Source organism: Nematolebias whitei, chromosome 17, assembly GCF_014905685.2.
Source record: "Nematolebias whitei isolate Nwh7 chromosome 17, NemWhi1, whole genome shotgun sequence".
In the NCBI taxonomy this organism is placed as follows: Eukaryota; Metazoa; Chordata; class Actinopteri; order Cyprinodontiformes; family Rivulidae; genus Nematolebias; species Nematolebias whitei.
In genome coordinates this window covers 18,272,484-18,300,398 of record NC_056514.1, presented here as the reverse complement: position 1 = coordinate 18,300,398, position 27,915 = coordinate 18,272,484, and the positions used below count along the sequence as shown (strand labels likewise).

The 27,915-nt window shown below is 38.8% G+C and overlaps 1 protein-coding gene across 1 annotated transcript in view; it reads right to left on the bottom strand.

Moving 5' to 3' along the window:
* The window catches only part of arhgap17a (Rho GTPase activating protein 17a), a 37,214-nt gene extending 12,384 nt beyond the window's left edge, over positions 1–24,830 (bottom strand). The window contains exons 1-10 of the mRNA XM_037691321.1: positions 24,368–24,830; positions 13,007–13,046; positions 5,196–5,300; positions 4,971–5,003; positions 4,474–4,550; positions 2,061–2,172; positions 1,691–1,767; positions 1,417–1,534; positions 693–761; positions 448–529 (exon numbers count right to left, since the gene is read on the bottom strand). Of these exons, the coding sequence (XP_037547249.1) occupies positions 448–529; positions 693–761; positions 1,417–1,534; positions 1,691–1,767; positions 2,061–2,172; positions 4,474–4,550; positions 4,971–5,003; positions 5,196–5,300; positions 13,007–13,046; positions 24,368–24,420 (766 nt within the window). The 5' untranslated portion in view covers positions 24,421–24,830. The remainder of the gene's footprint in view (positions 1–447; positions 530–692; positions 762–1,416; positions 1,535–1,690; positions 1,768–2,060; positions 2,173–4,473; positions 4,551–4,970; positions 5,004–5,195; positions 5,301–13,006; positions 13,047–24,367) is intronic.
* Between the last annotated feature and the right edge of the window lie 3,085 nt (positions 24,831–27,915).

Sequence of the window (27,915 nt, the reverse complement as noted above, 5' to 3'; positions counted from 1 at the left end):
GGGGACTAGACTTGGAAAATTCAGGTGGGTTTGATGTGAGAACGGGGCGGGGCGGGGGGTTGCATGTGGAGTTTGTGAGTCATCACCACATGCTGAGACTGGGGTTGTTGTGTTAAAACCACATGCGTTTTGTGAAGGGGGGGGGGGGGGGGGAAGCTAATTAAACAGAACCCAGCAAGACTGAAAAGAAGACGCATTTTTAAACTAGAAAAACTGCTTATGGTGGAGAAAATAAAAACAAAAAGATTATTATTTAGCATCAGAGACTCATTTACAACCTTAAATATGTAGACTATGGAATAAGACGTGGGTTTGATTTATTATTAAAGATCTGCCTCTCAATGAGCAAACCTTAGGATGTCGCTCAAAAAGAAATGAAAAGGGTCACGTGTGACGCCTGGGACTGCAGGAATGAGTTATGTTGTATATGTTGAAGGCATATTTTACCTTGCTGAGCCTGGATGGTGGGTAAGACACTCTCCAGAACAGTGAGAGACTTTCTGTGGTAATCAGCCTGAGCTTCTAAGAGCTGCAGAAACAAGATGGGAAAGATCAGGTTGAATAAGAATAAGAGCAACAGAAAGTAAATAATTTGCCCAGCCAAGTCTGTTCCCTTGTAATCCTGCAGCTGCAAACATTCCCACATGAACTCGTGCTCAAACATTTCTGACTGGTTGACACGCTGCACTCACCGTCACAAAGTAGTGGGCGTAGTCGCCTTCTTTTGAGAAGAAACTGTACATGTCTGCAGCGAGCTGATCCTGTTGGGACAGAAATATGAGAATAGGTCAAATAATTTTTCAAAAAAAGGAAGGGTAGTTGTTCTTTTTAAAGCTCGCTTTACATACTGTATATTCACCACCAAAAAAAGAATGAATAATAAATATTTGGTGGATTTTAATTTAGGAGAACTTGGAAGCAGAAGCTAATGGAAAGAAAACCCATCAAGCTCTTACTTTATGCTAAAGCTCACCAGTGACTACAGTCAACAGATGCAAACGCACACACACAGAGCTGACGAGGCATTTTCAGTCCTCAAGCATCTGACTCAGACAGCCCAAGGGTCCAAGGAATGCCCACGTCACTGTGGGGATTTTCTCCTCAGCTTAATGTTCCAGTTTGTTTTACTCACCACAGAAGCCATAAAAGTCATTAAGCTGCCTTGTTGGTTCCCTATCAATGTACGAGATGCCAGAAGCTGATGTAAACTGCATTAAAATCCATTACCACCTACTGAAAGCTTGTGGTCTGCATCTAATGTCATTAGAAAATGTTTAGTAGTGCTGAAGCAGCACTTTGCAAAGATTCCTATACGCCAATGCAGCAAACATTTGGATGAACTGTTATAAATATGACACACAAGATAAAACAAAATGAAACCATTAAATAAAACAGATTTTTTTTTATGCTGGTTACCTTGCACAGCTCTACTTTGTTCATAGCTTCGTCCACCTCCTCTTTGAGCAGGTCAGCCTTGGCTGTCAGTGCTTGGGTGTTTGTTCCTGAGATTATTGACTTGGTTGCCTGCAACCACCTGAACTCAAAGGTGCAACAAAACAAAGGCAGAACATTTACATAAAATATACACTTTAAAAATCTGGTCGCGGTTGCACTACAAAATCAGCCTAGCTGAGAAAAGAACTGAATCCGTTTAGTTAAGTGATGAATATTTCCCATTTGAAAGACAAACCTCGCTCTGGCTGAATCATAGTCCAGCACCATCTTGGCCAGCTGTTTCCTCTGCTTCAGGATGTTGGGAATTTCTACCTACAACAACAATCAAAAAGAAATAAAAAGAAGTAAAGACAGCTACCAGTCTGCATTAATGTTTTTTTTTTCTAGGTTAAAAGATTATATCAAAACTGTTGATTCATGTATAACCTAATTCTGAGGTCCTGCATGTTTTTCTCCAAAGCTCGTGTTTAAATAAACTGGATGCAACCAAAATAAGACGAGATCACTTTGCTACTCTGATTTAGACAAATACAGAAATTGAGACGTAAGACTAGGATTTCAAACCTGGAAAATAAAGTCTAGAAAGTTCACAGAGTGTGCCTGACCTCTGCGAGCTGGCTGAGTGGGTCGAGAACGTCTTTCTCGATCTGCAGCTCGTGTTGCATCAGTTCTGATGCCAGACGGTTCTCAGCCTCTCCACAAACTTCCATCATCTTCCTGTTGGCACAGAGAGGGAGAACTATGACATCAGAACCACAGTTCAGTCACACTTCTTGTTGGCAATATATAATTCGATGCAGACGGACAACGATTTGTAGGATCAGTTCAAATCGATAGACAGAAGCACAATCAGGTCAGTGTAATGGCAACAAAAAGGCTGAGCAGACACATCTGCTCTGGGCAGTTTGATCTACAGTCAGGACTTGGGATGTTCCGACACATTTTATGCCGAAATAAACTTTTTTTTTTTAATAAATAAACTACCTGGTAAAAATAATAAAGGCTATTTGAAGGATTGTACAGCAACTGTTATAGCCATATTAGTTAAACCTTGAAAATAACATACACAGTAGTCCCTCACTTATCACGGGGGTTACGTTCCAGACAGCTCCGCCATAAGTGAAAAACCGCAAAGTAAGGACGTTATATATATATATATATATATATATATATATATATATATATATATATATATATATATATACACACACACACATATACATACACACACAGCCTGGCCAAAAAAAAAACTGCCACAAAAAACAAGGTTGCAGTCTAATATTTCGTTGGACCGCCTTTAGCTTTGATTACAGCAGCATTCTCTGTGACATTGTTTCAATAAACTTCTTCAATGTCACAAGATCTATTTCCATCCAGTGTTGCATTAATTTTTCACCAAGCTCTTACATTGATGACTAGACACTAGGCATGATGGGTGCATCACTTCACCTGCCTCTCTTCTTACCCTGATTCACCCATCACTCTGGAACAGAGTAAATCTGGACTCATCAGATCACATGACCTTCTTCCATTGCTCCACAGTCCAATCTTTATGCTCCCTAGCAAATTTAAGCTTTTTTTTCCCCAGTTAGCCTCACTGTTTAGTGGTTTTCTTAAGGCTACACAGCTGTTCAGTCCCAATCCCTTGAGTTCCCTTCCCATTGTGTTTGTGGAAATGCTCTTAACCTTTTTTTCCAGCCACATTTTTTCCTCCAAGAGACGATGGGTCCCCACTATCATTCCAGTTTTTAATAACGTGTTTGACAGTTCTTAACCCAATTTTAGTAGTTTCTGCACTCTCCTTAGATGTTTTCTCTGTTTGATGCCAATGATTTGACCGTTCTCAAACAGACTGACATCTTTTCCACGACCACACGATGTGTCTTTCAACATGGTTGTTTAAGAAAAGAGAAGCAACTCATTGCATCAGTTGGGGTTAAATAACTTTGTGCCAGCTGAAAGATAATCACCCATGCAGTAATTATCTAATAGGAGGCTCGTACCTATTTGCTTAGTTAAATCCAGGTGGCAACTTTTTTTGGCCAGGCCGTGTATTTTAAGGCTTTATAAACTCTTCCCACACTCTTGCAATGTCCTTATCAATGTTCTAAACTCTCTATATTCTATAAAAGAGCACAGCAAAAGAGAGCAGGCAAACTCATGCTACGGTTACTGAGCCAATCACCGGGGCGGACTGGCCATCGGGAGCACCGGGACATTTCCCAGTGGCCTCAGTGATCGCCGAGGGGTCTAAAGGCTCGGTTCAGGTCGGGCTTGATTATTTTAAATAAACAATCCATGCCATTTGTGCAGCTCACCCAGGTATAAGACAGACCCCACCCCTCCTTTCTTTTTCCGAGGCTGCCCGTCACAGCAGAGCAGAGACACACAACAGGTTGCATGCCCGCCTCCATCGCCAATCGTGTGTCTTGTACAATCTTACATTGAAAACTAGCAAAAGAGTAAATATGCTAAAGTAGAACCGCGAAGCATCGAGGGACTACTGTACTGCAATATCTCACATGATTATTTAGCGCTTGGAGTATGTGTTGGGTATGACTCATATTTTCCCTCAAAACCTTAGCTCAATATCTGTAAAATTCACAGAGGTACAGGTAATTGTGTGCATGCTAAAACTAATAAGCTGTGTACACACATTTTATTAAAATCTGTTCAGTGCTCTATGAGATATCTTTCAACAAGCACGCACGCAAACACAGGCTAAAACATTACAACCAGAGTAACTTCTGTACTTTCTCTTCCTTATTATTTCCAGACAGGCTAATGGCTGCAGTCAAGAACCGGAGACATCCACTTTCTAGATGCTAAACTTTCTGTTTTGTCTTTCCCTGTTAAGGGGAACTGCCAAAGTCTCTGACAAAAAAAAAACTGTGCAGCCTTTTTGCCCTGAACATACGGCCTCATATTTCACCCTCCAGGGTGCTTCTGCTCTATATAGCAACAGTTGTCAGGACGGTGTGATTGGGTGTCTGGTGCGTCCGTAAATTAGTAACTCACCCTATCAAGGAGTCCTCTCCAAGCTGGCTTCCACCCTCCACCATCGCCTGGGACAGTGCAGTGAGGGGAAGCTTTTTCTGTGGAGAAGGAACAGATGGAAACAGATTAGACTCATTTATACACAAAAACTGCTCAAAAGCTTAAGCATTTTATGATGAAGCAAATGGAAAATTCATCAAGAGGTTTCTATTGAACAACGCAATTATACATTTAGTCAGAAAGACGAAGAGAACTTTTGGAGCGAAGGAGGAAAATACAGATGTAAATGTGATTTAAGAAGTGAAACAGCTGTCAAACATCGAGGATGGAAATCATTTTGAGCGTTTATATTTGTGTAAAAACACTGCTGTGTGCTGAGCATCCATTGTTTGTTGTTGGATTTTTTTGGGTCCAGAAAAACCTACAAGGCAAAGAAAGTGTCATGCATGGTAAAGAGATGCTGAAATGGAAAATAGAGCGAGTTGTTCTGAGGGCCGAGACAAATTAAGTGTTTTTACCTGACCATTTCCTGTATAGAGGCGTGGAACGGACTGTAGCACATTTTAGGACGGTATAGGGTGAAAAAAAAAAACATAATAAAAAGAGAAATCAAGGAACATTCTGTCTGCTATATAAACTTGTCATCTTTACTAACAACTACGACGAGGAATCAAACAATTATTTATTACACATCCTGGAGGAATAACTGATTTAATTAGTTGATTTACTGTAAGATGATTTACATGTCTCTTCTCTGCGTCTGCTCCGATGTGTCCCTGCAGACATGACACCATCTTTTTGTGTGTGTTGTGGGACACCACACGAACCAGCTCCATGCGCCGCTCGATCTGTACACAGGACACGCAAGAACAGATGTGAAGCGAATACTTGCCTCTCTAATCCAACAAAGTACAGGAGATCCAGTGCGTGACAAAAACACCATTTATTGAGAAAATACAAAAAAGACAAACACGCACACACAATGCAGTTATTGTGCAAGAACAACAAACAAACAAACAAACAAAAAACTTTAGCAGGGTATTAACTGTCCAAAAGTCCATTAATTTTGTAATAACTAAAGAAAAATACCTAAATTTTGGTGTATAAAGTGTATGATGTGTACGGAGAACCCAGATAAAAAGAAATGTGACAGCTGCTGCCAGTAGTTCATCGTAGTTACCATGGTAACCACACACCTGTGTCAGAAACACAGATAAGGCAGACAGAAATACAGTCGGAAAAGTAAGTCTCGGACAAACTGAGTGAGAACTAGAAGTCAGATTTTAAAAACTTTTATATTTTTTACCGAGTTGCTGAAGACTGAGGGTCACACATGCAGATTTTTATGGTTCTACAGTGTTTTCTGTAGGAAATATGACGAGTTAAAAAGATTCTTTACTTCCAGCTTTGAAGAGAACATTTTGAGCTCATCTGCACGCTGCAATCAGGATTTGAAAGAAAACCACAAGTTCTTCGGCAGTGAGAAAAAGAAAAGAAAAATGCCTAGATTTTTACATAAAAATTATTAATACAATACAAATTTTGACAAATTCTGCATTTGGATTTTTTCCCCCCAAAATCTTTTACATAGTGGTCAGAGTGTAACATTAATGACTGTCTATATTTCATGTAAAAGTTTGTAAAATCATAAAACATAAAAAACATACAAAATATCAAAAAGCCAGATAAGTGATGTAAAGTCCAAAGTTCTCTGAACCGTTTAAACTTTTAATAAAGTTCAAATAGGTTTATTGTCGTTCTTGCTGCATGTGGTACATGAGGTGGAATTAAATTATGTACACAGGGTCCCAGTTACACCCAACAATAGCAAAAATATAAAGTGTAAAAAGAAACGGTAAATAAGGATCTAAGATATACACTAAACACTAATGTAAAACAATATGGCGTAACAGCAGCATGAACATGAGTCTGTGTGAGCAGATGGGTATAAAAGAATACAGCAGCATGAAATAATCAGCAGCATAAAATCAGCGGCATGGATAATCAGCAGCACAGATAAGTCACATATCAATGTTTCTACTTTCTAATGTTTCTACTGTAAAGAATATCTGAGCTATAGAGCGCCAAAGAGTGCTGAGATTCATCATGTTTTGACAAAATCCAATTGATCTCCGTTTATCTTCTGCTGTTTTTTGTGAATTTTGTTTGCGATGTGGAACATATCACTACCAAAGACAGCCCTCTCTTCATGATAAAGCTGAATGCTTTGGTGTATAATTTGCTTTATTCCCTTCCAAGCTGTGCAGCAAGGCAGGAAAAAACCTAACAGAACAGTAATAACATGTCTCTGCACAGATGATGGCTGATGCAATTCCCTCCTGTGCAGATTTGTGGCGATCTTTTGGAGGTCAGCAGTCAAAGTTCAACCATGATTGATAAGGTTTGTCCCTGCAGACCAGTGCTGGAATGTTATCTGAAAAGCACATGACTCATAGGAAATGCCCTTATAGCAACGGCCACTGAGCTGCGACCAAGTGCAAAGAGGATCGTTGGTGTAAAAAAGGCCTTTTTGATTGCACAGACTTTCTCCCGTCTTCTAGCCCAACTACACAGGTCCACTCTGTGCTTTTAGGCTGAGAAGACATAATACTGTCATTGACTAAAGTCTCTGCCATTCGTGGTAAAGACAGAGGCCACTGAAGCTCTGCAGGATGAGTATACTGTCCTCCTCATGCCAGGTGTATAACTGGGACAGTCATCAAGCTACCATTTGGCAAACTGTCAATACTGACTATAAAGAACTCATGATTTGGAGTTACTTTCAAGTCTGCTTAAAAGTCTGGGCGTCACAGACTAAACCAAGAACGGGTTCAAGTTGGCAACGCTTGTAAAAACAAGTTGGTGCCATTTAGCATAAAGAAAGATAAGTTGGAAAGTGATAAACATGTACTTATGATTTAAACCAAACAACGCTCCAAATATAAATGAGAACACTGAGGTGCGGGGGGCTGACAGATGAAATGGATGAAGACAAATGTAGAGGGAGGATCAACTAAACACCAGACAATTGTTGTCCAAAAACAGAAAAGAGTCGGAACTCTGGAATTCCACCACAGATATCCGCCCTGATCCACCCACCCTCCGTCTTCTTTCCCTTACTCTGTGCACTTTTTACGTCATTCTTGACCCACGGTGGCCCTTGGCATTCCCAAAACAGCTGGGATGTACACCAGTTTACCAAACACACTCAGACATGCATAAACACAAACATCCACAGGGGAGTGGGGGGACACTAATAAAACTTGGTCCACTGAAAGCCTGATACAATACCATCCAAAGGATTTCACCGTCTGTGCTCTGACAGAGATCCGGTGTCAATGAATGTTTAGATAACATGGCAGGGCTCTCCTTCCTTTCATTGAAACAATAAAAGGCTTAGACACAACGTCACACAGTTAAGGAATAACATGCAATGGAATGTGAAAACCAAGGTCAAAAACAGGAGGGCGTTTTTCCTCCTGCTTTGGAATGAGGTTAACTCCTGGCCAGAACACGTCACAAGCCAGGGAATCCCAGAAAGTTGAGAAAAACAGGCCAGAGGATGACTGAGTTTGTTCATTGGTTTCTACATGAAACATGTCTGGACAAGTTCTGAAAGGACAAAAACAACAGGATGCATTCAGCTCTATCTAATGACAGCAAACAAAATACAATATATAAAGGCCTGGCATTCCTTGAAGACATGTTTTTCATTCAACCTTTATTTAGACAGGTAAATCCCATTGAGCCTCGAGGACTCATTTACAAGAGAGACCTGATTTCAACAAAGAATGATGACAACAATGGACAACAGCAACAACAATAAACAGTTATAAAAAGTCATACAGATTTTTTCTTTTTTTTAACAAATAGGATGGCTAAAAACAAAGAAAAGTAACAAAAATCAGCTAGATTCTAAGGCGAATGTAGAAAACTAAAAACAGGAACATGTCTGCATTGGTCCCTGCCAGGAGTCCAACAGATTCTTAAAGCCACTTAGAGAGGTCAAGGTCGAGAGCTTCAGATCTTTTTGTAAGATATTCCAGGAAACAGGAGCAGAGTAGGAGAAGGTCCTTTTGCCTAGTTCAGTCCTCACTGAGGGAACACTGCAGGTAATAATGTCCTGAGAGCGCATGCTGTAGCTGCACTCACGCAGAGACATGTAGGAGGAGATGTATGAAGGCAGCAGACCAAGAAGTGATTTAAAGATGAAAATGTACCAGTGGGAGAGTCTACGTGAAGTTAATGATGTCCAGTTAACCAGTGAATACAGGGTGCAGTGGTGGGTACGATAATCACAGCCAGTTATGAATCTTAGTGCACCATGATAGACAGCATCCAACATCTGCAGGGTGCTTGTAGGAGCGTTCATGTAAATAATGTCACTGTAATCAATGGAGGGAAGGAAAGTCACAGATACAAGGCGTTTCCTAGCATTCAGATTTAGACAGAATCTATTTCTGAAAAAGAAACCCAGTTTAACTTTCAGTTTCTTTACCAAGTTTTCCACATGGAGCTTAAGAGAGAGATGTGAGTCGACCAAGATACCCAAATATTTATAGGAATCAACAAACTCAATCCGGACATCGTTTGAGGATAAAATCTGAGGAAAAACTGCTGGGACCAACTTCCTATTTGAAAAAAAGCATCCCTTAGGTTTTATCGGCATTTAGGACAAGTTTGAGGCGGAACAATGGATGATGTCAAATGCAGATTGCAAAAGCTGGAAAGCCTTATCAACTGTTTTAGCTCAACAATAAACAATTGTGTCATCAGCATAGAAATGTATGGATGCATCAGGGATGTTTTTACCTAATCTATGTATGTAGATTGTAAAGAGGGTGGGTCCTAACACTGAGCCTTGTGGTACAGTGTAACAGTTATCATGCACCAACTTTCATGCCAGACCTTTAGACCAAGACCATCTTAAGTTGAGAAATGACAGAGTTGTAGCCATTTTGGATGTACACCTATTTAATAGTTCCTGAAAGTTTCGTTAAAATCCATCCAGTTATAAAAATATCTGACAGTTTGCTCCAAATACTTCATGAGAATATTTTAAACAAAGATCTTGTGCAATCATTAATGCTCAAAGTATGTGTTGGAGATAAGCCTCAGCTACCAAGCCAAATTTTAGCTCAATATTTGTAAAATTGACTGGGTTATTAAAAAAGCCAAAGGAATAAATTCAATTGCTCACAGGCATTAAATCTATTTTTAAATGTTTCAAAGGGATTTAAATTTTGAAAAACTGATCCTACAAAAGTGCCAGAGAGGAGGGAGCTTTGAATTACAAGGATAAATTCTGCCAAGGAGCTATAAAACCACTTTAAGACATGTGTAGGAATTATATCTGATGAGCAAGTGGGACGTTTAACATGCTAAAAGAGTTTGTATTAACTGCAGTAAGTTTACACATAATAAACATTATTATCGTAATAGTAATAAACTCTCACAACGTCTTTTTGTATTTTATTAAGTCTACAGGAGGAACAGTAAAAGACTAAGAATAAACAAAAAACATATAACAGACGTTGTATGTTCAGAAAAAGGAGAATGGTGCAGCTTAGCTGTTACAAACAAGTATCTGTAAAATTAAAAGAACATACATCAACGCCATTCTGAGAAGTAACCACACACTGACACAGTGACTACAGTAAAAGTGGAAGCACGATGAAGAGGTGAGAGGCCAACTGAAAGCATCAGTACCACAAAGACTTTGCCTTCAGCTAAAACGGCTTTGAGATGATTATTGCACCAAACTAAACATAGGTCGTCTTCCGGCTCACTGAGAATTTGTACGAATATTAGTAACAAAGAAAATTACTTTTCATTATTTTCGAGTCAGAAACAACTGAATATATGAGGATCAGATAAATTCAATAATTCAATTAAAGACCGAGCATTACTTGAAGAAATGCTGGGTCAGAAGCTTATCGAAACACTGCCACAGTGAATGCATGCTGTAATCAAAGCTAAAGGCGGTCCAACGAAATATTAGTGTGATCTTTTTTTTGTGGCAACTTTTTTTTTTGCCAGGCAGTATATGTAAAGAAATGACAGCGTTGTAGCCATTTTCATCCAGTGTTATGCGCAGTATTCAGAGTTGCCATCCTCAGAGTACGTGTTGTGAATGACTCTCAGCTACTACCACATCAATACATGTTAAATTAAATGAGCTACAGCTATTTTTGTGATGGCAAACATTGATTAGCCGTCATATAGTCATAATGAATTAGATCGGCTCCAAAAGTTAATCAGTTACAGATTTGCACCTAATAATTTAGCAAGTTTAAGTGTTCTCACCGTTTTTGTTTTTTTTTTTGCTCATGAGAAACCAATTTAATTTCATACCCATGATCTGAAACAGGAATGACTGAAGCGTTCTCTGAGGTCTGTTTGTTTGAATACCAGCAACAATAGGAGGTGGGATCACAAGGACCAAGAATCCTGTGTTGTGACTTTGCATTTATTCTCAAGGGATAATGCAACAGCATCTGAGCTTGTTTAAACGTTTATGATGTTTCGTACAAAGAACCTTCATCGTTGGAATGCCTTTGCACAGCAGCCAGCGTTTTGTCCCGACACCGCCTGCGTCGGATGGCCTTAGGAGACTTTTTCACACCGTATACAGAGCTGTACATCTGCAGCTACACTGGACTGTCTGCAGCCTGAACATGTTGAGAACAGCTCAAAGCACAACAGAAGCACTTCTAAACTGTTCCGACAGTAAATGCTCCATTAATTCGTAAATCTCATTTTCAGTCAACCACTGATACGTCCGACTGCGTCGTAGTGGTGAAAGGTAAAATCTATTTTTGATGCACTGCAAACACGGAAGATTCTGAATTGATTTTCAAATGTCAAAAATCTATTTTGTTAATGTGATGACACTTAAGAACGTCAACAGTGTAATTCTTGCACTAGGCTCTTTGTCCGAGTTATTTTAGGTTCCTACAGTTGAAACGTTTAAGTAAAATGAGCGTTTTCACCGTTTTTTATCGTTTCTTCACAGAACGCTGAAAAATATGACTGTAAATAATGAACAAAGTTATGGAAACTGTATCTTTGGTAATTAAACACATTTAATTTGTGTATGCATTTCCAGAGATAAGCACAACATTTAAAATTTAGGAAAGCTATAGTAGCGTCCATGCTAATTGTTGGTCAGCAGCCTGTGATCATTAGGTTTATTTGACATGTGCACTTTATATTAGGCAGAAAAATATAACTTTGTGTTTATTTATGCAAAATAAACTTTAGGCATTTATGTTTCCAGGTACCAGTAATCCAAATGCATAATTGTTTTTAATTACATCATAGTTCTCTCAATCAGAATCAAAGAAAATCATGAGGAGGCTGAAGATTCTCACTTCTAATGTGTGGATTCACAAACTTCGGTAAAATGAAAAACTATTTGTCGTCATGTCCTTGGAAACTGGGTTTGTGTTTTCTAGACTGGCAGTTCTATCTTCTTATGTTCATTATAAAGTAATGAAAACATATTAGCTTGTCATATACCTGTTTAATCATGAGAATAAATAAACTGATCTTCAATAATTCAACAAAAATGGGGTTCTTGCTAGTTCTTGTTACAATCATCTGGGACGTTCTAAGGAGGAACTGGAAAATGAACAGCCTGCGATTGGATAAAAGATGTGTTCACAACTGTCTAATATAATAAACATTAACCACTTAGATCAACGGAGCTCAACCCAAGGAACCAATGTCAAATTTTTATACATATCCCATTTAAAAACAACAAAGTTGACCAAAATGCTTCAAGCTGGATAAAAACAAATAAAGCCCTCAGTAAAAAAAATAAAAATCTGTAAAATCACATAAAATCTACAAGTAAAATAAAATAGACTAAAATAAACTAACACAAAGAAACAACATAAGAGATGTGGTGGGACTCAAACTGAAAATAAAAGCCATAAAAAAGTGAGTTTTCAGTCGGGATTTGAAAGATTGTAGCGACTCTACAGTATGAATTTGGAGGGGCAGGTTGTTCCTGAGCCTGGGGGCTGCCACTGCAGACGCCCGATCGCCTTCGAGTTTTAATTTAGCCCTTAGCTGCAATTTCTTTATACAAAAACAACAAAACTATTCTGCAAATTTAATAAAGAAAGTCTCATCAATGATCATTGTAAACAGATTTTAACTATTAAAAGTTTCTGGATTTTTTTGTGTGTTTTTAAAAATGGCCTCAAATACTTCATCTGGACAATACTGCAGATAATTAGATGATGATGGCACACATTTTTAAATACCGGCTTTCTGTGGCAAACTTTAGATAAAGTCATGAGTTTACACAAATAAACGGACTGTGTACCTTCTTTTAATATTTTATTATTGAACTAATAAAAAGTCCCGTTTGTTTATTGCAGAGCACCACACTGTTGTAATTTCTCTGAGGTTTATAACATGCCAATATAAAACTGTTCATCAACAAGGGAGAAAAACCTTTCACTGAACAGGATTTACCTGACAGACACACTGTCGTTATGTTATTAGGTAGTCAGAGCCCTGCAGAGTCAGATTAATGATTTACCTGTAGGAGGTCATCGCTGAGGACTTCTGTCTTCTCCGCTCTGCGGATGAGAAAAAACAGAGCGCACAGATTAGCACCACTATAAACAACTCCTGTATATATATCACAATACTCATTAATGACTGGTTTCCATGTTTAGCCTGAAATTATAAACTGGCTCCTGTGGTAATATTTGAGGACTGGGTTACGTTCAAGCAAAATATCCCAGCTGGATGTATATTAGACCCCTATATGCCTTTTTTTTATATAATTTTGCAAAAACGTTCAAATATGAAAATGAAAATACTAAATTATAAGCTTTTTTTGAAATCTTGTTGGGCTTAAAATAGTACAGAAGAAGTGTTTTAAAGGTTAATTTGACAAAACTTGTTTTCATGAAGCAGCTGGTTGGGCTTGTGTACCCCCGGCGTCCAAGCAGCCCAGCGATGAGCCTATTAATAGAACAGTAACAGTCGAACTTGAAGGGGTCAGTCAGATTAGATTCACTTTAAAGCAGAAGGCTGGGAAACACCAGCTCAGACAGATTAATCACAACCACAAACGCTGAGACGTCAGTCTTGGGGTCTTTTATATTTTTATATGAAAAATGTCACAAAATAGCACCCCCACATTGATGCATATGTGCTACATGCAAACTTTTTGTTCAGAGAATTTAAATTAAGCTGTAAAGTCTAATATGTAAGATGTAGAGCAAACTAGAGCTTCTAAAAATAGTCGGCATAACTGAAGATGTCCATCCATCCATCCATCATCTTTACCCGCTTCTTCCTTTTGGGGTCGCGGGGGTCACTGGTACCCATGTCCAGCTATCACTGTGCAAGAGGCGGGGGACACCTGGACAGGTCACAAGTCCATCCATCATAGGGACAGAAACAAACGAGACAAACAACCATTCACTCTCTCACTCACACCTAGGGACAATTTAATTACCAGTCAGCCAAACGTGCAGAATTAGCTGACATCAATATATTTAGCTGACACAAATTTTGTGAATTTAGCCTTTAATTTCTTAAATGTTTTAATTAACCTTTTTTTTTCCACAGATGTGCTGCGCACACCTGTTGAGTGTTTATACGCTGCTTTATGTTGGTTCTGTCTGATCCACAGTTTCAAAATGAGCTACGTAAAAAATAAATAAAAAGGCTATTAAACGACTGAAAAGGTCTAAAATATGAGAACTTCAAGCTACCTGACAAACCAGTCAGGTTGTAAGGAAGAACAAAACAACATGTGTTTTTTTCTTTTCTAAATGGACTCTTATGAACATCAACGTTCATGTTCAATAATACAGGTTAAAAAAAAATCCAGCAAAGTTCAGTCAGGTCATCTGGGCGTTTTTTTTTTTTTTGTTGTTGAGACTTTTCATCCTTCATCCGAAGAACTTCATCAATCAGAGGAGCCACAACAAACTGAGTCCCACAAGCAGCACACTCCCACAGTGGAACCAACCAGTTTGCTGGTGATGAGATGGTTTCCAACCAACTCTATGAAGTTCAGAGCTTGTCTGTCTGCTTCATTTTCCTGTGAATGAATGTGTAAGGAGGACCGGTTTAAACTGGAACCCAGAGCCTGTGTTTGATTAACACTGAACCAGACCAGTGTTGTAGTGAGTTTTGTTCCCCCATTGAGATTCAACTCCTCCAGCAGCTTTACTTTATTTTGTGCCTGTCTACATCTATCTTGTTTTGAGTGATGGTATTTTAAGTAAAATGTAAAAACAAAACATCATGATCTCTTTTTGTCCCTTTTTTGGTCAGATGTAGCAGAGGAAACCGCTCATTTGTGTGGATAGTGTCAATAATTATGAGAATTACGTTGACATCTTACAAACTTATTTATAATATAATTAATAAATTCAACTCGTAGGTATGATATGAAAACCACTGGTTAAGTTTAAAGAACATCTGGCAGGGTTAGTCTCCATTATGTAAATAGTTTAGTTGCATTTGTTTTTCTCCAGTTCCTGACAGACGAAGCCGTGTGACTGAATTACAACAAATAAAGGATTTATCTCCGTTTTGCCACAGTTTTTGCCAAATATATTCCTACAACATGCTGACCATTGAGGGTTTTTAATCTGTCGTGCTGGAACTGAGAAGTTAAACCTATATTTTGTGTATACTCCATATGCGTCATTGTACACATTTTATTTTGTGGAATATTGTAAACACCTAAGTTAAATTGGAAAAAAAATGAAACTGTTCATTTTGACTTTGAGGAAAATTAGTAGGGTCGTTGAATGAATGACTTAAAAACTAGTCAATGGAATAAATGAAATAAAAATTGGCTAGAGGCAGCTCTAGAGCTAAAACACTGGCGTCTCTTTTACCCTGTTTGCTCTTTGTCTCTGAGTCATGTGAGTATTGCCAAACTTTCTGTTTCTGTATTGAGGACTGTGCAGGTATTGCTGTGCCTCACTCATGTGCAACCTTTTCCAAACCAAAGTCAAATGGGCTGAATGAGTCGCCTGCCTTCATTTTGGGAAGCACAGCTCTAAATGAAGGCTGAGCCCTCCTCCAGAAACATCCCTCTATGAACCATAGTAACCCCCTCACAGCTGCTTTCAATTACAACACAGAGGCACGGAGAGAAAGAGGAAGACTGATAGAGAGGGCTCCATAATTTCAGTCAGACAAAAAGACATGCAAGCATGTGATTTTCTCAGGAGTCCCAAAAGTGCCAAACCAGAATAAACTAGAAACTTGTGTATAACGGGAAACTTTCTCTGAAGGCCATAGCCAGGCTGATGAGGCTGCATCCTCTAAACACACAAGAACCTACAGACGAGACCTCCTGAAGGCTGTGGAGAACATCCAAGCCACACACAACACACTCCAAGTGTCATTTTAAAGCCACAGCAAAGAATCTATGTTTTGGTGTAGACTACATGCTCAAGAGCTCTTAAAGTGGCGATCATAAATCCAGAGCATTCATCATGTAGACTCGTTCTTTCATAAATGCTATTTTTGTGGTAATTTAGTTGAATAAATTAAGACTTTCTGAACACGTCGAGTCAACAAGCAAACAAAGGTAGTGATGGTGTTGGCAAGTTAAAAAAAAAATATGTAAATTGGACAGAATAGTGGTAAAAATATATAATTTATAGAAAAACTGTGGAGCCAGCAAAAATGATTAGATGCTGCTTTATGGAACCAAATTCAAAGAGCTGTTCTGTAGTCCGTAAAAAAAAAAAAGCTTTACACATGCTAATGAAACACACAAGCTGGCATAATGTTCTCCTCATGATCTCAGTGGATCTTGACTAAATCAAAATGAAAACGCCAAACAAAACCAGACGAAACTGCCAATATGCCAAGAATGTTACCAAAGTTGAACTGGTAGCACTTCTTGGGTTTCTTTTACAGGTTTTAACAGCAACTAGGACATGCTTAAATGCTGCTCCGACCTAGCTGGACTAAACTATCCGTAAGCATGTGAAGACGTTCAGATATCACGCAGCACTTCTGCACCCAGCTTCGAACCAGAGTGCCATACATGCTTTCTGCTCTGTGTAGGATTATATACAGCAGTTCTGCTAGCATCAACTGATCTTGGACAAACACAGTTGACCTCCACTGAAGCAGCAGCCTTTAGAGAAACACTGTCACTTTGCACCACATGCGATTTCTTAACAACAAAAGATTCTCGCTGCACGGCGGTGGTCACAAGTTCAAAATGGTTGCCATGACAATCCACACTAAAGCGAGTAAGTTGAAGCAATGAGCACAATAGAGAGGCTGTTACTATTTGGCACAATCAGCGGTCAAGAGGAAGGTGTGACTCTTACTGCCACAACGGTGACAGCTTAAGGTAGAAAGTAATGGATCCTGGTTACAGATGAAAGAAACAGGAGGAATAACCAAGTGACTCAGCTCACACATTCTCTAATGAGGTTGACTACGTGGGCTGCTAGCCTAACGTTAGCCGTAAAGTGATGACTTTAAATCTGAGGGATTTCTGCGCTTTAATACAAATTCAGAAAAGCTAATCTGTGCATCCTGAACAAACGGGATGTTTCCTTCCCGTTTGGTCTCAGCTTAATTTTAATCCTTTTCATCCCTAAAAAGACAAGTACAGTAGTCCCTCGCTACTTCGCGGTTCGTTTATTGGACTCGCTCGCTCTATCACGGTTTTTCAAAATAAGATTGGACATGGCACACAATGGGTTGATTGATGGATTAGCCGCACGATCGGCATGACATTTTTATTTAAAAGAAATTATTTAGCACCTCCTGCACCTTTGTGCAGCACACACTGCAGGATAAACCCTGCTGCAGCTGATTGGCTGTTCACCGTGCAGAGCAGAGAAGTGGGCGTGGCCAAGAGCAATTACAGGTGGCAAAGAGCAGAGGAGGCAGGGAGCTGACATCATGACATTCTGTGCTCTTCGAGCGTTTAGAAACATTGTTTAGAATACAAACATTTTTCAGTCAGGTCATCTGGACAGTTTCTCTTTTTGTGCTGAAACGTTTCACCTTCGATCCAGAAGGCTTCATCAGTCAAGGAAACGCACAACAAAACTGGTTTGTTCCACTTTGGAGTAAGCTGTTGGGGGAAGAATCAGTTTTGTGTTATGCGTTTCTTTGACTGATGAAGCCTTCTGGATCGAAGGTAAAACGTTTCAGCACAAAAAAAGCAACTGTCCAGATGACCTGACTGAAAAAAGTTGGATTGTATGCCTGGATTATTGAGCATGGACTTTGTTATTGTTTAAAATATTGCAAGTAGGGGTGCAGAATTTTGTTTGATTTATTAAAGAATCTAAATTCTTAGTCCTGGCAATACTGAATCGATTCTAAAGGCCCATAAATTGATTTTAAAATTCATTTAAGTTCCCCCCCCCATCCCAGCCCCACTCCCGAGCATACTGCATATTGCATTACGTGTCCGCTCAGCCATCGTAGAATTGAGCCGTGTAGGCCACCGTACAGCAAGCTAGTTATCCAGCTCCCTTTATCTGAATGGAGCCTGCTAGCATAGAGGAGGGGGACAGCGCGATTCAACCCGCTGCTTTGTCTTTAAAAATCATTTCAGATCCTACAATGTTCAGGGGAAGACTGAACTTAACTAGAGCATGGTTGTTTGCAAGAAGTGTGATATACAATTACGGTACAGTATTTTGGAATTATGACAAAAAGTGTGGAAGATGACAGCAAAGCAGCCGACCAGCGAACTCTGCAACAAACTTCCAGCTGATTCCCCAAAGGCTGCGAAGAGTTCCCTCTCCATCTCCTGCTGTATCACAAAGGATTTATGAGCAGACAGCTCGGTGGAAAGTGAGGAGTTCAGGTTTATTTGTAATACGCTGGACCTAACGTACGTTATTCCTTCACATAGATTTTTAGTGATAAAGCAGCTCCACAACGCCGCCATGAAACAAAACTAAAGTGGGAGAAGCTCTGATTAATGCACCAGCTGCAGCTCAAAGGTAACTGTTTTTTATCATATTATACAAAACTTAGACAAGTTGTACAATAAACTTGATGTAATTTGCCTTTTTAACAAGTTGGAGAGGACAGATGAGACATCACCTGGAGCCAGCTCTAAATGATACAATTTATGGTTTATAAATTATAGTTCAGAAGAGTTTTTGTGCAGGTTTGCACAGGTTTTGAAATGTTGTTAAAGATTTACTAAATATGAATCAGTATGGTTAAGACTGTGAAGTCTGTATATTTCATATTAGGTTAAGTTTTGAAAATATAACAAGTGTTAGAGCAATATGGTTAAAAAAAACTGAAGTCTGTATTTTATTTTGAGTTAAAGTTTAATGTGCTATGGTAGACTGTAGTCTGTTTACTTGTGCATTTATATATTTTGAATTATTTGTCTGTGATGGACTGGAGACCTGTCCAGGTGTCCCCCGCCTCTCGCACAGTGACGGCTGGACATGGGCACCAGTGATACCCGTGATTCGAAAAGGAAGAAGTGGGTAAAGATGATGGATGGATGAATTATTTGTTCCTAGATTATTATTTTTTAAGAAAAATTCAGGCTACTAAGTTAACCCAATACTGGTAATTTAAGTTACAGAATGTTATGCACGCCTATATTTGTTCCTATTTTTGGTATAAATATAAAATGATGCAGAAAGATTTGATACAGTAAAGAACCTAAAATTATCGTTTTAAATAAATGTTCTATTTGTTTACATTGTCGTTTAATCTTTTCATCTTGTCAATTACATAACTGAAACAAAATTTATGACCGTTTCAATAGAAAAATTGTTTCTGAATCGAAACATCGATTTGGAATCGAATCGTGACACCAAGAATCGGAAATGAATCGATTCTCCAGAAACAGATTCGTACCCCTAATTGCAAGTGTGGGAAGGGTTTAAAATGCCTTTATATTTATTTATTCATATATATATATATATATATATATATATACACACACACACATACATACATACATATATACATACATACATTAAATAAACTACTACTTATTACTATTCCTACTTGGCGGTTTTTCACTTTTCGCGGGGCTTCAGGGTACAGATCCCCCCCCCCCCCCCCCCCCCCCCCCCCCCCGATAAACGAGGGACTACTGTAGTAAAAATTGAAGCCATTTTTTTCCTAATCAAACAGTTTATATAAACTTGGTCCATTGGTGCTGTCCAACCAAATGAAACACGTGGCTAACGGTAGTTTAAGGAGTATGACCGAATCTTTACTGGTCATCTAAATCGTTAGATAAATTGATAAAATAACATTAAAAAGTTTTCCTATCTAGATGGATTTCGGTGATGTAGCATTTATAATCAAAAGCACATTCTGGCATAAACATCTAGCAAATTCCTGGCAGTCCTACAAAGCAGACATCACTGCTGTGGCACTAGCAAAATGAGGTCCAGGGAACGCCCAGTGTCATCTTTCCTTGTCGGTGCGCCACTTGACATTGTGACGATTCCTTCGGGGTGAGTATAAATAGTGTATGACTTTTTTCAAGTTCACAAAAGATTGTAAATTACAAAAGTTGAAGTAATGCTTATCGCACGTCACATTTCAGGCCAGAGTTTTAGACTGAGAAATGGAGTTGTAGTCATTCTTAAAACGTTATGTGCAACTTCATACTGTATTCCAAGATGTAACCCTCAAAGTGTTGTCAATGACTCTCAGCTAACGCCACACCACATTTGAGCTCAATAGATGTAAAATTGAGTGAGGTATAGCCTTTACGCATTTGCCACAAGCCCTTTGCTATGAAGACCACCTTGAAATGGACCGACTCAAAAGTTAATCAGTTTGGCAGCAGGTGATGAAAATAGCATAACACTGCACTTTGTATTACAAGGGACTAGACACAACTAGTTGTTACAGTTTCAGTAACTTATTAGGCAGAATTAAACCATGTCTCCAAAATTGAGGGTGTTCAAAGAGTGATCTACAACAGATAAAATGATGTTTGTAATTTTAATTACTGGGATATAATCCCAGGGAGTGATCAGTAACAGAAACTGGGCCCATTAGCTTCCTCTGGTATTTCCAGGCATTTTTAATCCATTGCCTTCCCAAGATACTGTATCCACTTGTATTTAGTCAGCCATTATTGTACCCATGCCTAAATATAACATTATCAATATTCCAACAGTTACAGTTTTATAATGTTGAGGTCCTTAAACACAGCATTCTTCTGTGCATGAGGGTTACCTCAGAACTGTTCCAGTTCAAGTCAACTTTATTGTCGTAATTGTAAATGTCCTGATGCATGCTCAATAATCCAGGTAGAAAAATCCAAAAAAGTATAATCTGGTCCACATCTGGTCTATCTACTTTTTTTTGCTTTGTTGTTTTTTTTTTTTTTTTTTTTTTAATGTCCAGAGGACCAGATTTAAATTTTTTGGGTAATTGTAAATGGTTCACAGCGGAGTCTGATAGAAGTTGTATTTCAATTATAATCTGAACTGAATAACTCAAAACAATCAGAACAGAGCAAAAAAATGGAATTGAGCATTAAGACCTGCATTGTTAACGTAGACAGAAACAGTTTCACCTCAAGAGCCATAACTGAACTGAATAATCCCATAAGTGACAATTGGTCACAGGTTACAGGTGAGCAGTGGAGAGCATCCTGTGCTCCAGCATCAACATGTGGCATGGAGGCTGCACATCTGGAGAGAGGAAAGCTTTGCAGAGAGTGGTGAAGGCTGCACAGAAGACTGTTGGAGTCAGCCTCCCCACCATCACAGACATCTACACCTCCAGATGCAGGAAGAGGGCCACCTGCATCATGAAGGACCACACTCACCCAGCACATACAATTTTTGCCCCACTCCCTCAGGCAGAAGGTTGAGGAGCATTAAGTGTAGAACCACTAGACTGAGGAACAGCTTCTACCCTGAAGCTGTTCGACTCATGAATCCCAAGCCAGGAAAATCACTGTAATGCCACTTTGATTGGTGATACGTCACTGATCTGTGCTGCTGATTATCCGTGCTGCTGATCATCTCATGCTACTGTATTCATTCGTACCCATCTTCCCACCACAGATTCATGTTCGGGCTGCTGTCGTTAGGTCATACTGTTTTGCATTATTAGTGTTTAGCGTATATCTTAGATCTTTTGGTGTGCCGTTTGGTGTTCGTTTAGTGTATATCGTAGATCCTTAAATACCGTTTCTTTTTACACTTTATATTTGTGCTATTGTTGGGTGTAACTGGGACACCAAGTACATAATTTTGTTCCACCTAATGTACCACCTGTGATGAGCATGACAATAAAATTGACTTGGTGCAATATCACTCTTACCAATGTTGCATATGTGGTGCATCGCTAATCTACTTAATGTTAATAAGTTTTGTAATGTAATAATGTTGGTAATGCAGTTTAGATTTTGTGAATAATCTTGTTTTTAAGTGTTTTTTATTTTTTATACTCAGGGAGGCAAACTATTTTATTGTATTTCTGATGCAATGACAATAAATCATGTTCTAAATTCTTCTTAAGCAACACAAAGATCGACCCAAGACTCACTTCCTGGCTATCAAAGATGACATCATAACATAAGAGAAAAGATGTTTGACACAAAGCAAAACCTCTGAAACTCTTGTGTACTTATCCTGAAGTGATCTTACTCTGGATTATCATCTTAGATTATCTTCTGTAAAGGTGTTACATCCAGACTACATTACAATGCTGCAAAAATGACCGATTAAGATTTGAGTAAATCACGACACTCCTCCACAGGGACATACAAATCCTCAAAATGTTTCCTGATATGAATCATATGCTGGTTTCTCCAAACACACACAGACCAACTAGTTTCACTCTCTTTCTTTACATGAATTTTCCCATCTCCCTCTCTCTGTCCTGGTCTCTAGAAAACATGTCTCTGGGAGACAGCTTCCTGTTTGTAGAAGAAAAAGGAGATATTTCCTCAGAAACGCTCTTGCTGGACATAATGTTCTACCTTCACACAATCACAGGAACCCATCGGGGGGGGGGGGGGGCATGGCTCACTACAGTGGAACAAGAAACCCCAAACCTGATGGACTGAGCACAGTGAACTTGCTCGCCCTAATCTGACCGCTACCGCGTCACTCGTTCACAAGGGTATCTCAATGGGAGTGCGATGGATTAATCCCACTTGTGGTTACTGAAAACAAAAAGCCTGAAGATGCACGTCTGTTTTCTGTATTACGCTCTCCGGGTCTAATTTACTGCTGGTGCAGTGAGGAAGCTATGAGTATTCCAGATGTGTGGCTTCTCCTGGACTTTAGGATCACCTCTGGAGCTTTTTCTTATCGTCACCGGCCCTGAAGGCAATAACGTTTTTTAACGAAATGTTCAGAAAGTAATCAATGGATGTGCCTTTACAACTGATTAACTCTTGGAGTCAACTTCATTCAAGATGGCTGCCACAGCTAGGCCCGTCACGATAACAAAATGTTGCTGGGCGATTAACTGCCTCAGAAATTATTGCGATAAACAAAAGCATTGTTTGCAATTTGACAATAATTAGTAATGTCAAATTTAAGAAGAAATGTTCTCTAGCTTATTTTGTTTTGCGTGTAGTACCTTTTTCGACCACCGGATGGCAGTATAAGACTGTTTGAACTGAAGGATGGATACTGAGGGAGCGAGCAGCGTGTCTCTTCAAGAAAAATGGGAGGGAGGAGCTTTGACAAGACCCGAGGTTTATTCCCAAGTTCAGCCTGTTAGCTCGTAGCTTAGCTTCTCAGCTTATCTGCTTTTAATGATCCAAAAACGTGATTTTGGATCGTTAAAATAAATTTTAAAGAGAAATGGAGGGGTCAGTGAAGAGCACCGGAGTTGAGCCGTGTCTTCAGCAGAAAGAGAGAGACACGGAAAAAACGATAAAGCCGATAAAAGAAAATGAGGTCGATAATTTTCATTCATCGTGCGATTATTGATTTATTGTTTATTGCGACAGGCCTAGCCACAGCTAATCAACTCTAGCAAACACAAAAATGACTATAACACTTTACTGATACCATGCTGATAATATCGTGCGTCAAGGCGTCAGGATTTTGCTTGACGTTGTTTGTAATGATATTTACAAGGTTTTACCAAATCAGATATATGTACCCTTCTCATCATAAAATTATTTTAGTTCAACACTCTGGTATTAAAGTCGAAGGATGATCTGTATTCCTTCAAGGGATGCTCTTTCATTTTTCCTCCAGAAAAGTCATGACCATAGTCATGTTTTTAAGGAAATGTGGGGGGGGTTTTCAGCAAAAAGAACAATACAAGACCTGCTAAAGCTATTGCTTTGGGAAGTCTGTTGACCAAAAATAATTATATTTACTACTTGTTGCACACCGCTTTATTTTCCTTGTCTTTACCAACCTGCCTGGAGATGAAACTCCTCTTCCTCCCAGCCCGTCAGTGACTTTATCTGGTACCTTCCACTGCACAAAGGCACCAGCTGTCTGGGGTTTCCTTTATATTTGTGCCACAACAAGCACAAAACACATGCAGTCACCACACATGATGAAAAACAATCTGATGTATGTCACCCTCATGTTCTGGAGCCATTGTTGCTTTAAATATCCAGTTACACATGGGTGCTGTGTGTCCCTGCAGAAGAGCAGCAATGGAAACTGTTCTGAAACAGCATTTTTTTTACGAGCTGGCAGGAATGGGATTATTAGAGATGAAACCAGTCACTCTCATCACAGCTGGAGTGGATTTGCTTCATAATTCACCGTCAGGTTTGCACATTTTTTAGGGTGCACAAGTTTTCACCAATGCATGCAGCTCAGGCTTCATTCACTTCTTTAACTTTCCTCCTTTTTTTTTTTATACCTACACCCACTACGGTGGTTTAAAGAGTTACAGGCGCGGTATTGTCCCGGTATGTGTATAAATAAATGTTGGCCCCGGTACTTGCCTGCCTACAGTTTGATTGGCGAGCTGCTTCATCCGGTTGAACTGCTTCTTCATGGTGATTTTCGTCGAGTTGTCCGAAGTTTCGCAGCCTTGGGCTTGTCATGAAGTTCGTTCAGGGCCTCTCCCAGTTTCCCCCAAGCCGTCGCTATGACGAGCAAAAACAAGCCATTGAGCCGAAAGCCAATTACAAAGTAGTTTGTAGCCGAATGCTAGCACCCCAGCTAGCTCGTTCCTCCTCCTGAAGAGAAATCCTACAGAAAAGTTTCCCCTCGAGGAGGCGACGACATGATAAGCGAGCCTCCTTTTTTTTTTTGTTGTGCGTGGAAGGAGGGAGAGGAGACTCGAGTCAAACTTTCACTGGCGCCAGCAGCTTTTCATGGCTCTGCCTCGGTCCCGACCCGTTAGCTGACGAGCTAACGTGGAGCTGATTCATCCGTCGGAGCGGAGCGGGGAGACGGCTCACCTCCGCCTCGGAGAGAGGGAGGCGCAGGAAGTAGCATCCAGCACCTCCTCCCTCTGGACGACAGCAGGAGAAACCTCCTCTGGAAGGAAAATTACTCAAATTAGGACAGTAATTAAAAAAATACTGTACCAGTGCTGCGCAAATAAACAAAAGAACTGATTGTTTTTGATCTGTTCAGGGCCGGATTAAAGAAGGTGCGGGCCCCTGGGCAGGAGCTACTTTGGGGGGCCCTATCCACATTTTTTTTCAACTGGTACAAATTACAAAACTGAACATGTGCATGTTAATGTAAAGCGATTTTTCAGTGTTTGTATATTATAAATTTTATATTTCTAACAATTCCTACATCCTTAAATGATTGTTTGGGGATTAATGTAACTCAAACTCATCAAGGCTGTTGTAAAAATAAAAAAAAATGCATTAAGTAGCATCCAGCACCTCCTCCCTCTGGACGACAGCGGAAGAAACCTCCTCTGGAAGGAAAATAACTCAAATTAGGACTGTAATTTAAAAAATACTGTACCAGTGCTGCTCAAATAAACAAAGAACTGATTGTTTTTTTACCTATTCAGGGCCGGATTAAAGAATGTGTGGGCCCCTGGGCAGGAGCTACTTTAGGGGCCCTATCCGCATTTTTTTTTTTTTTTGTTAATGTAAAGTGATTTTTCAGTGTTTTTATATTATAAATTTTATATTTCTAACAATTCCTACGTCCTTAAATTATTGTTTGGGGGTTAATGTAACTCAAACTCATCAAGGCTGTTGTAAAAAAAAAAAAGCATTAGAAAACAACATGTATTCCTTGTCTTTATTTACAGCTAAAAATATGGCTCTCTGACAGTTGCTATCATTTATAGAAATTCTCCCATCAGAGTTTGGAATTAGCTCATTGCAATTCATTTTCATACCATTTTAGCTCCAACTTCTTTTTAAATGTGTCCTGATGCATGCTCAATAATCCAGGTAGAAAAATTTATTCAGGTTAAGTCAGGTCAACATCTGGACGGCTGCTTGTCCATCTCTCCATTTCGTCCCTAAAATCTCTACTTCTGCCGGCTCTTGTCGTTACAGCTTATAGTTGCATTTTTTTCCAGAAGAAGAGAGAATTGACAAATAAATAAAGTAATTCAAATAAATATAAATAAATAAAGACAAATAAATAACCTTGAATTAATTACCTTTTTATTTTGAGCTTAGTGACTGGTTGTATTGTTCTTTTTCTGACTCATTTTTCATTCAGAGATTATTTCATCCACTCAAAATCTATCAAGTGCCAAGGCCGTCCAAAGTGTACCAGGGGTGCCACCAGGTGTGGGGGCCCATCAGGTAAGATCCCATCCCCCAGGTGGAACCTTAAAAGGTCGCTTCCTAATTAAAAAAGAAGACAGCTGTATTAGCTAATATTAAACCTCCACAGAATTTCTGTTGAAATCAGATGTGAATAATAAACAGATTTAATTCATTCTACAGGATACTGATCACACATCCTTTCTTTTCTTTGCAGTGAGGCTATAAATTCACAGTTAATGCAAATCAAGTGAAACTGAAGGCACAAGCTTTCTGTAATTTGTATAATTGACTAAAAAGTCTCAGTCTCTGCAGCTTGTGAACAGAAACATGTTAGTTTGGGGTAAAATTCACTGTAATTTTTCAAATAAAAAATGCCAAATTCTTGTTTCGCCTGTTTTTAAATGTGTTCTGTCTCTGTTTCAGCAACATGTTATTCCTGTTTTAGGTCCTTGGATAATTGTGATCTATTTATCCAAGGCTCTTCTTTGACTAGATTAGTTGATTTATAAGCAAACTGTTCAGTCCAGTGTTTCAAAAATTGACTGAAATGTGTATAGAGACCTGCAACCCATAAATAAATAAAAATCTTTCAATCTAAAAGAAATATGGAGATCAACACATTAATCATAAAATATAAGCTTAAATTAATTTTTAAACCATAAAGCTATTAAACAAAACATTAGCTCTTTTCACAGTGGTCACAGGTTTTGCCCATCTTTATGTTCATTTGTCCTTCTGTTTGCAAAATGTCACATAAACCACCAGATAGATTTTAATAAAACTTTCAGAAATTAATCACTGGATGAACCTTTACAAATCATTAACTGCTGAGTCAACTCTGCTTGTCAGCAAAATATCTCACAAACCACTGAACAGACTTTAATTAAACTCTCAGAAATAAATTATTAGATGGAAATCTGAAAGTGATTAATTTTTGGAGTCAACCCAATTCCCAGTGCGTTGAATTAGCCTTAACTAATCAACCTTAGCAAGCACTAAAAAATGGCTGTAACTCAATAATCTTTGTAATTTTACAGATAATGAGCAAAAAAACGATGTGGTAGTTGCTGACAGTCAAACACAACACACAGGCTGAGCACTAATTGATCACATGATAAATTGCAATACATCATGTTATTTTCAAGGTTTGTCCAAAACAGCTGTGACTCTGTCTCTTCTCAATACAAGACGACTTTAATCTAAAACTCTGGCATCGAAGGCTTTGAGTGATGTGCATTCTTTTTTGAAACATATACTTCTGTTACAATAAAGTTAAGACTGAGGGGGGAAAATCCTGTTAAATGCCTTGAAATGCAGATGACACAATCTTATCAAAGTTACTTCCTTTGTTTACCTTTTGTAGAATTTTGAAAATTGCAAGAATTGCTGATGAAATTAAAGTTGTAAATAAATAAAGACTAAATTTATGACTTTCAGTCGTTCCAAACAAAAAAAATTGTGCCACTTTTTAAAATCTTACTTCGACTACGGTGATAATATTTATATGCTTAATTTCTATAATAAAAATAAAAACCTAAGCTAATAATGCAGCATTGCAAACATGGACTCACTTTGTATTAATATTACACGTTTATATATTACAGATGGATCTTTTAAATCAAATAAAATGTTATTTTGTGCATATTGTTGTTCATAAGAAAAATCCTACAAATATTTCAATTTTGTTATTTTGTATAGAGTTGTGATTATAAAGCTGCTTAGAAATTCTGTTCATGGTTATTGGCATTTTAAAATGATGCTCAATTTTTATATATATATATAAGCTTCAGAACACC